The sequence below is a fragment of the Hypomesus transpacificus genome, chromosome 13, assembly GCF_021917145.1.
Source record: "Hypomesus transpacificus isolate Combined female chromosome 13, fHypTra1, whole genome shotgun sequence".
Lineage (NCBI taxonomy): Eukaryota > Metazoa > Chordata > Actinopteri > Osmeriformes > Osmeridae > Hypomesus > Hypomesus transpacificus.
In genome coordinates, this window is record NC_061072.1 from 2,709,761 (window position 1) to 2,720,227 (window position 10,467).

At 41.1% G+C, this 10,467-nt stretch overlaps 1 protein-coding gene across 2 annotated transcripts in view; it reads right to left on the reverse strand.

The window, feature by feature from the left end:
* si:zfos-911d5.4 overlaps positions 1-10,166 on the reverse strand; it is a 32,603-nt gene extending 22,437 nt beyond the window's left edge. For both annotated transcript variants that reach the window (XM_047032282.1, XM_047032283.1), the window contains exons 1-6: positions 10,018-10,166; positions 9,471-9,607; positions 9,198-9,298; positions 8,843-8,991; positions 7,278-7,506; positions 6,829-7,049 (exon numbers count right to left, since the gene is read on the reverse strand). In XM_047032282.1, the coding sequence (XP_046888238.1) occupies positions 6,829-7,049; positions 7,278-7,506; positions 8,843-8,991; positions 9,198-9,298; positions 9,471-9,595 (825 nt within the window). In that variant the 5' untranslated portion in view covers positions 9,596-9,607; positions 10,018-10,166. The remainder of the gene's footprint in view (positions 1-6,828; positions 7,050-7,277; positions 7,507-8,842; positions 8,992-9,197; positions 9,299-9,470; positions 9,608-10,017) is intronic.
* Positions 10,167-10,467: the final 301 nt, after the last annotated feature.

The following is a 10,467-nucleotide window of genomic DNA, read 5'->3' on the forward strand; positions in this document are numbered from 1 at the left end:
GTGGGGTCGTAATAATTCCTTACACAGTTAATTTGTTAATAATTTGTTACATTAAATATTAATCCAAAATGATTCACACCTTCACAAAATTAACAACAACTAACATATCATTTCTGCATTATGCATGTAGCAACGCTAGTGCTAAACAACTATTTAACTGGTCGGCTCCATGACACCGGGTAAGTAGCTAGCTCTTGAGACTTCTCACCAAAAGAACGAAGGGGAAACTTTGAGTACTGTAAGTCGCTCTGGATAAGAGCGTCTGCTAAATGACTAAATGTAAATGTGAGTAAGTAACTTAGCGAAAAGTAGCCTCAACTTTCCTCGACTTTTAGCTACGGCACTAATGCTGAAGGCTCGCTGATATAGGTGTCGGTCTTACTAGAACGACATTTGTGTGCATTGTTGCTAACGTGTGCTGACGTTGTGACTGTGTGCATATGTGAGAAAGACGCATGAGTGAGAGAGAGACGGAGGGAGAGCAGGGGAAAGGAAATGCAGCTGAACGAATATGCTGCGTGTTTTAACCTAAATACCGATAAAAAATTTTTTTTACGAAACGCAATGTGTGGCGGCCGGTGTTGATTCTGTGGCGCACCGCCACAAATTAGTCTATGTGTGGGAAACACTGGGTCATATTGGACACCTCGTCGGGCATTATCCCTTACATATATTTGATGTCCCATTCTGCAGGTAACCAATTCGATTTGTTGTTCAAGTTTTATGTCTCGCACTGTAAAATTCTTGTTGTAAAATTACACTGGTGGCGTTAATGATGAAGGAGCCATATTGGACCAAAAAAACAAAAAAAACTATTCTGTCTGGAGCCGCAAACAAATTAAACGCATAATATGAGCCTTATAATGAAGGCAGCACATGCTCTAAGTGTCTATATTAGCTATTTTAGCCTATTATCAAAATGATAAGTAGGAATACAAATACATAATGAGCATTCATTAAAAAAGCTAGATAGCTTCCGTTACCTAGCAACCTTGCATAACACTCGTAGCAATGCTACTTCCTGCTAGTGTTACTTGTTACCCTCCTCATTGTAAAATCTGAAGATAGATAGGTACTTTATAGGTACGAACGCAAATTATTGTGTCCAGGTAGACAGATAGCTAGAAAGCTCACGCAGTCCAGAAAATCTTTAATCGATAAGTTGGATATTGTAGCTACAGTACAGTTTGAGACAACACTTAACTCAAGTTTTGTCTCATGTGAGGCAGTTGTTTTTGTTTGTAATAAATAAATAATAGAGTGTGATGATGTACGGTATGGTTATTTTGTACCATTTCTTAATTGAATTTACAGAACAATTACTATACCGTGATATATACCGTAACCGTGATATAAAATTACTCATACCGTGATAGAAGATTATGGCCATATCGCCCACCCCTAGTGCTCAGCATGCCAATGTTAATGGAAGTGAACTGACAAATGATTGACTCAGTGAAGAGCGAGGTGGCTAGGGAGAACCACGAGGAGGAGGGGGCAGGGGGTTGCCACTGTGCTCAGATGCTACAGTAAATCACATGATCTTGTCACAAAGAGAGTTTCTATCAAAAAGGCAATCAGATAAAAAAAATTGATAGTGGGACAAAGACGACTCAAGATGTCTCACTGCTCAGGATACTCCTGAATGTGGTTCTAAGACGCAAACAAAAATATAAGTCTTTCAAAAAGCAAAAATTACATGTTCTTTATATCCCAAACGTGGTGTATACTGTGCAAGTCACACACAGTATAGAAGCTTTTCAGAAACCTTGTAGCATTACTGCCATCTACTGGTTTCTTGTTACTCTCCAGCCTGCCGATAAACAGTATTCTGAGGACATTTCGTATCGCCAAGTTATATGCGGGTACTGCATACATTAGCATTTCTTTCCTCACATTTGATAAATATTCACCATAGCATGTATATAATAGGGAAAATAATGACTGAAATGTAATATTATTTCTTAAGAATTGAGTGTCACATGATGTCCTTAGGGGGCCCTTAGGGGCTGCGCTGACCAGCTGGCAGGGGTCTTCAGTGACATCTTCAACCTCTCCCTTAACCTGTCTGTACTCCCCACCTGCTTCAAGAGGACCACCATCATCCCTGTGCCCAAGAACACCAAGGTCACATGTCTGAACGACTATCACCCAATAGCACTGACCTCTATCATCATGAAGTGCTTCGAGCGGCTAGTCAAATCATTCATCTGTTCCTCGCTGCCCCCCACACTGGACCCTATGCAGTTTGCATACCGGTCCAATAGGTCTACAGACGATGCCATCGCTCTGACTATGCACACCGCTCTCTCCCACCTGGGCAAGGGGAATACATACAGTGCCCTCCAAAAGTATTGGAACAGTGAGGCCAATTCCTTTATTTTTGCTGTAGACTGAAAACATTTGGGCTTGACATCAAACGATGAATGTGAAACCAGAGATCAACGTTTCAGCTTTTATTTCCAGGTATTTACATCAGGATCTGATGCACAAATTAGAAAATATCACCTTTTTGTTCGAACCCACCCATTTGTCACGTGAGCAAAAGTATTGGAACATATGACTGACAGGTGTGTTTTGTTGCCCAGGTGTGTCCTATTACATACATTATTCAATCAATAAATACCACTGAATGTCTACACTCAGGTTCAGATTGGGTAAGATAGGTTTTGTCTATGCAGACTGTATTCAGAGGTGAAAACAACATGAAAACCGGAGCGCTGTCTTTGGGTGAAAAACAAGCAATTGTGAGTCTTAGAGAAGATGGAAAATCAATCAGAGCCATTGCAGAAACATTGGCCATAGCCAGTACAACCATTTGGAATGTCCTGAAGAAGAAGAAAACTACTGGTGTACTAAGTAACAGACGTCGAACAGGTAGACCAAGGAAAACATCAGCAGTTGATGACAGAAACATTGTGAGAGCTGTAAAGAAAGACCCTAAAACAACTGTTAGTGAGATCAGCAACAACCTCCAGATGGCAGGAGTGAAGGTATCACTATCTACTGTTCGCAGAAGACTTCATGAACAAAAGTACAAGGGCTACACCAGAAGATGCAAACCACTCATTAGCAAGAAGAATAGGAAGGCCAGGCTGGAATTTGCCAAAAAGTACAGAGATGAACCTCAAAAATTCTGGGACAAAGTTTTATGGACTGATGAGACAAAGATTAACTTTTACCAAAGTGATGGAAAGGCTAAAGTTTGGAGAAAGAAAGGAACTGCTCATGATCCCAAACACACAAGCTCATCTGTGAAACACGGTGGAGGTAATGTCATGGCTTGGGCTTGCATGGCTTCTTCTAGGACGGGCTCATTAATCTTCATTGAGGATGTAACACATGATGGCAGCAGCAAAATGAACTCGGAAGTCTACAGAAACATTTTGTCTGCCAATTTAAGGAAAGATGCAACCAAACTGATTGGCAGAGCCTTCATCATGCAGCAAGATAACGACCCAAAACACACTGCCAAAACAACAAAGGAGTTAATCAGGGGCAAGAAATGGAAGGTATTAGACTGGCCAAGTCAATCTCCAGACTTAAACCCTATAGAGCATGCATTTTACCTGCTTAAGAGGAGACTGAAGGGAGGAACCCCACAAAACAAACAACAACTGAAAGAGGCTGCAGTGAAAGCCTGGGAAAGCATCAAAAAGGAAGAATGCAAAAGTTTGGTGACGTCAATGGGTCACAGACTTGCTGCAGTTATTGAAAGCAAAGGATTTGCAACTAAATATTAAGTCTTATTCACTTAAATATGTTTTAAGTATATCTGTTCCAATACTTTTGCTCACATGACAAATGGGTGGATTCAAACAAAATGTGATATTTTCTTAGTTGTGCATCAGATCCTGATGTAAATACCTGGAAATAAAAGCTGAAACGTTGATCTCTGGTCTCACGTTCATTATTTGATGTCAAGCCCAAATGTTTTCAGTCTACAGCAAAAATAAAGGAATTCGCCTCACTGTTCCAATACTTTTGGAGGGCACTGTATGTGAGGATGCTGTTCTTGACTACAGCTCTGCATTCAACACCATCATCCCCTCCAGACTGGTCTCCAAGCTTGTGGACCTGGGACTAAGCACCTCCCTCTGCAAGTGGATCTTCCACTTCCTGACGGGGAGGCCACAGGTGGTGAGAATCGGTGACCGCACCTCATCTGTACTGATCACCAACACAGGCACCCCCCAGGGCTGTGTGCTCAGCCCTCTCCTGTTCTCCTTTTTCACCCACGACTGTGCGGCTACGCACAGCTCCAACGTCCTCGTTAAGTTTGCTGACGACACAACCATCGTGGGCCTCATCTCTGACAGTGACGAGTCAGCCTACAGAGAGGAGGTTGACACCCTGACATCATGGTGTCAGGACAACAACCTCTCTCTTAACATCAGCAAGACCAAGGAGATGATTGTGGACTTTAGGAGGCGGCAGGAGGAGGAGCATGCACCCCTATTCATCAATGGATCGGAAGTGGAGAAGGTCAGCTGCTTCAAGTTCCTCGGGGTGAACATCAGCAATGACCTCACCTGGTCTGTTCACAAGGACAAGGTGGTCAAAGCGGCCCGTAAGCGCCTCTTCTTCCTGAGGAGACTGAAGAAGTTTGGTATGGACTCAGTCATCCTTACTAACTTTTACAGATGCACTATAGAAAGCATTCTGACTGGTTGTATCACAGTGTGGTATGGGAGCTGCACAGACCGGGACCGCAAGGCCCTATGAAGTGTGGTCCGTTCTGCTGAGTTCATCATCGGCAGGAAGCTCCCAGCCCTACATGACACCTACCACACACGTTGCCTAAGGAAAGCCAGCAGGATTCTAAGAGACTGTTCCCACCCATCCTTCAGTCTTTTTACCCCGTTGCCTTCTGGCAGGCGTTACCGCAGCATTCGGTCGCGCACACGCAGACTGGACAACAGTTTCTACCCAAGGGTCATCAGGCTTCTCAATGGACACTGATATGGACATTTTTACTGCACACTCGTCACTTATACACTGTCACTTTCAGCTACTGGTTGCTCTTTCAGTAACATTGCACTACTGTACCTCGCCACCAGGCTCCTGTTTGGTCATTGACATAGTCACTGATCTGCAAATGTGCACTACTGCACTGTACTCCACTTAGGTTAGATTAGGTTATAGGGTTGTAACAGTTTTTTTGTGTATTAGGGTTAGTATAGCGTACTATTTATTGTTATCTGTAATTTAGGAAGTTTTAGTGTTAGGGTTAGTATAGTCGTTTATTTATTGCTATCTGTATATTTAGGAAGTTCACTTATCTAAGCTCAGCATAGATGTAAATTTGTTCTGTGTACTTATATGTTATATTATGCCAGGTGCTTGCGTTGTCTTGTCTTAAGAATTTCAGTGCCCAGTCTAACCTTGTGTTGCTCTGTGCACCTGACAAATAAAAGACTTGAACTTGAACTTGATGTCCCAATTTTCTTCATAACATTAAATGGCTCAAACCCCCGTTGCAATGATGGCCAGGGGTGCCCATCTAGTATATTGGTCTATATCTTCAAACATAATAAAAAGTAAACCCATTTCCCTAATGAAGTTATCATATTACATGCCTTGTGACTGAAGTATAAGTAATAGTTAATTATTGTTACAGAACTGGTTAGACAACATGGAAAATCAGGACACTGAATTCTTGTCTTTTTAGATAAATGTTTCAATTGGGGATGCCAATTTGCACAACTTCTGTAGTATCACCCACATCATCATCATCATTATAATAATAATAACAATAGGCCTAATCCCAAGGCTGAAATGTAATTTACAATTGCATTATTGCCTTCCTACGGTCAGTCAGAAAGGTAACTAAAAGTGAATCTAGGGCTGCAACAACAAATCGATAAAATCGATAACATTTGATTATTAAAAGAGTCGGCAACGAATTTCATTATTGATTTGTTGTGTCGCGCGACTATTACGCCACTCAATAAGTCGCGGAGATGTTTGAGTATAAAAAGAAAAGTTGAGAGCAGAGCAGAAAGAAGAAAAAAAAAAGAGCTGAGGTAGAGGAAAGACCATCGGAGAGACCCGTAACGTTGTTCTGAGACACATGGCGGAGGCCGAGAAATCAGTACGACCTAAGTCATCCAAGGTGTGGGAGCATTTCACACTAAACTAGAGAATGTACAATTTCTGGGGAAATTGGGGAAATTGTGGAGTGTGCTCCTGTATTTTTGTACGTCCTTCGACTGGTTAGCTGCTGTGATTCCTACACAACAAAGCACAGCTACCAGCTGTAGGTATATGTAGGTAGCAGGTAGCAACACTAGTGCTAAATAAGTATTTAGCTGGTCGGCTCAATGAAGCCAAACTTTCCTAGACTTTAAGCTACGGTACTAATGCTGAGGGCTCGCTGATATAGCTGTCTGTCTTACTAGAACGCGTATCTATGCGTTGTTGCTAACAGGTGCTGACGTTGTGATGTTAGGCTAGCACTGAGGTCCCTTCTGACACACAAGGCACTTTTCGCCACAAAAACGTCATTTCAGCCTAAACCGTGCAACGGAACGTAAATACCTATACAAGCAACGCAATCGAGACCAAGACGAACATTTTGTCTATGGAGTCCAGATATTGAGGGATCCTTAGGTGTGGGAAAATAATAATAATAAATATACAGTATATGAGAGAGAACAATGGTTGTGCTCGCCAAAGGCTTGAGCCCAATTTTTATCCTAATCATCGATTAATCAAAAAAACAATCGACAGATTAATCGATTATTAAAATAATCGTTAGCTGCAGCCCTAAGTGAATCCCTCACTGGTCATGTTTTGTGGTGTCTGTCATGGTTGCAGTGTACTGACCTGAGGGGCATGCCCCAAAAGGGCCCACAGTGAGTCAGCAGACAGGGTCTTGACCCTGGAGAACTCCAACATGTCAGTGTCCTGGCGGTTGAGAGCGATGTACTGGCATCCCTTGTAGTCTCCCCTTAGCTGCTCTCCACAGTGCAGCTTCACTAGGTCCCAGGTCCCCACTCTCTTCAGAGCCACCCTCAGCTCCCCCATTTGTCTGTACGACAGGTGGCCTGCAGGTACACAACTCGCACATTTTTATCAATGAATGACAAGTACAATTGAATATTACATTATTTTTACTTGATGTGCGTGTGTGCTTGCGTGCATGTGTGTGTCACACCACAAACGCATCACACCTAATAAGAGTTTCTTGTACATCTCATTCCAAAACTACAGGGGTACATATGGACTTTCTAAAACACTGCTATCCCCTCTAAAATCACTAGTGGCCCACTCACCAGTCAGCCATGAGGGAGTCATTGCATCTGATATCCAGGCCACATATCCCTCTTTGAAAGAACGGAAGAAAGCATCCATTTGGCTGTGGGAAACCATCTCTTTCTTCTTCCTGAGTTCTTCATCCAGCTCACAGTCTGAGGCCAGAAAGACCACTCTGGGGAAAAAGAGGTTCTGGCGTACTGAAACTCCATTCCTCTTCATGTACTGCCACAGGTGGGCTGTCTTGTTCTGTAGGATGGGGACATAGAAATGGGGTTACCTAGAAATCTATATTCTGTTTTATCAACCAGACATTTAGTTAAGTAACCACCACATATGTTGACTCAAGACAATTTTGTGGAACATTCGATAATAAAATATACAGTGCATCCGGAAAGTATTCACAGCGCTTTCTGTTACAGCCGTATTCTAAAATTGATTAAATTCTTTTTTTTCATCTTCCAACAGGACAACGACCCTAAGCACACAGCCAAGATAACAAAGTAGTGTATTTGGGACAAGTCTGTGAATGTACTTGAGTGTCCCAGCCAGAGCCCAAACCCGATTGAATTGCCAAATTGCCAAATTGAATACAGCATAGTCCATGCTCCTTGCCTGGCATCATGGTGGTACCAAAAGTCGGAAGAAAGCGGTAGAGTCCTATTTGGGATTACTTCCAATATGACTGTGTGTCAGATAAAAGCAAGTGCCCTGCAGTGGAAGGTGGTGAAATAGGTGGACAATTTATTAAAGGGAAAAATCCCACGAATTTGAAAGTACATTTTAGAAGTGCGCACAAGGAGGCTAACCTAGCTTACCTTAATAAGGTAAAGGACAACACCAACACCACATCCCCCGAAACATAAGCTAACCCCGGTACAGGGCTAGGCAGCATGATGGAGACAACCGTAGTACAGAAAACACTACAGCAGTGCTTTCACCGGCGAACCGATAGCTGCTGGTTCGTAAATACACAGGAACAACACAAATGGGAGGAAGCATTGGTTAATATGTTAATACAAAAGGACTAAAACTAACACTAAAACTAATAAAAACTAAACTAAAACTAAGCATTTTCTAAAAATAGACACTAAACTAAACTAAAAAACCCGCTTTAAAAAATAATTAAAACTTAACTGAATTTGAAAACAAAAAGTCTAAACGAAATAAAAATGAAAAATGGAAAACTATAATAAACTTGCATCCAACCTGATGGAGCTTGAGGTCCTGCAAAGAAGAGAGAGGCTGCCCCAAAATAGGTGTGCCAAGCTTATAGCATCATAGTTGCAGCCAAAGGTGCTTCAGTAAAGTATAGAGCAAAGGCTGTGAATACTTATGTACATGTATTTTCGTTCTTAATTTTGGCAAATCTATTAATATTAAGGAAAACTTTTTCACTTTGTCATTATGGGGTATTGTGTGTTGAATTTTGAGAATGTGTTTATTGAATCCATTTTGGAATAAGGCTGTAACATAAAATGTGGAAAAAGTGAAGCACTGTGAACATTTTCTGGATGCACGTATGTGAGTGAAGCGTAGCAATTTCAGAGTGAGATTCACCCTGGGACCTACTGTATTAATTTACCATGATAGCTTTGAGGGGGTCTTCCACACGCTCTATGCAGGTGTTAGTTAAGTTTTGGTCATTTTCTTTGAGTTGAACATGCCAGTTTTGGTTCTGAGCAGACACAGTTCCCCTCCAGAGTTTCACGTCGATGCAGAACACACCATGGCCTTCACGTGAAAAAAGGTTGTAAGTGTCTGGAATACCTATGACCATTTGCATTATGTAATTATTGTGTCAGTAAAACATCAGGCAATCATAGGGTCATCATGTTAAAGAAAACAATTGTGTTTCATAAGTGTTACTGTTTAGGTCTGTGTTGCATTGGCAGTTGAAGTTACAGTAGCCATAGATAATTTTGCGCATGAACGAGCACCTGTGAGGATGATGACGCTGATGTCATCTTTGGATGGATGGTTGGAGTTTGAGATACGAAGGTTGCAGAAAATGTCTTCTTTTTTCAACCCACCAATTTGCCTAGGAAGTAGGGATCATTGAGTCATGAAACATTCCTCACAAATTGTGAAACATACCTCACAAATGGTGAAATGTATTTGAAGACATTCTAGTCCAATGCTTCCCTTTATGTTTATCTATTAGTGAAAACAGTGGATATGAAGTTATGGTATTCTGTGTGTTTATAACCTACCTGACATACTGCAGAAATTCATTAAATGTTTGAGTAGGTTGGGGGTTTTCTTCTTTGGTATCTTCTGATGCAGTTGTACCTGAGGCAATGTGAAACTGAGCTAACCTGCTGCCAAGTGTAAACATTTTGTACAGTGTCTGAAAGAACAAATAAGGTTGATTATTAGTCACTTCAAGACACATTGCAAGTCTGTTGACTGACAAACGAAATAAAATATCTCCACTACAGTTTATAACAACGTCCCTACGCCAAGTGGGCTGTTTGCTTAAACTATATCTTATAAGATTCAAACCTGACAAACATTTGCTTACCTACTATGCTTACCTAGTTGTATTACTAGCAGTAGCTAACTACTATAATTTATACTTTCTCTGTAAGATTACAGTGGAATATCTTTGTTTTGACAACAGCCGTCGAGCATCTATTTAAACATCATAACAATGCTTCAAAGCGCAAGGCAAGACAACATAAATTGGAGAAAACTCGGAAGATAAAATGCTAGCTATGGCTCTCTAGAACAAAAGGCGCACAAACATTAAGTCCTTACGTTGTGAAGTCTCAGTTTCGGCAAAATATATTTTTGTGTTTGAGCAGCTGTGCTATGAAATTATAAACTGGAACGCTCTTTCACAATCAAATATCTCCTCTACTAACGGAGTGTTCCTGGAAGAAGTAAACAACACACCACGTGGAGTATCAGATTTCACCCAGAGAACAAAAATACGTTACCTTCACCTACACGTCACTTGGGACATGTGAGATGCCCTTTTAATTAATTTACTTTGCTGTTTGGATCTAAATATATCTATAAAGTTATCAACAAACATGATACGTATTTATGAAAAATAATTACGTTGCTGTGTAAAACAATGACCCATAAGAAAAGGCATGAGAATGTTTGTGTGAATAATCCCACGTTTAAGTGTCATATTTGAATACATTGTATAGTTTACCTTGACAAATGTGGCATGAACAACCACTGACTGATATGTATTAA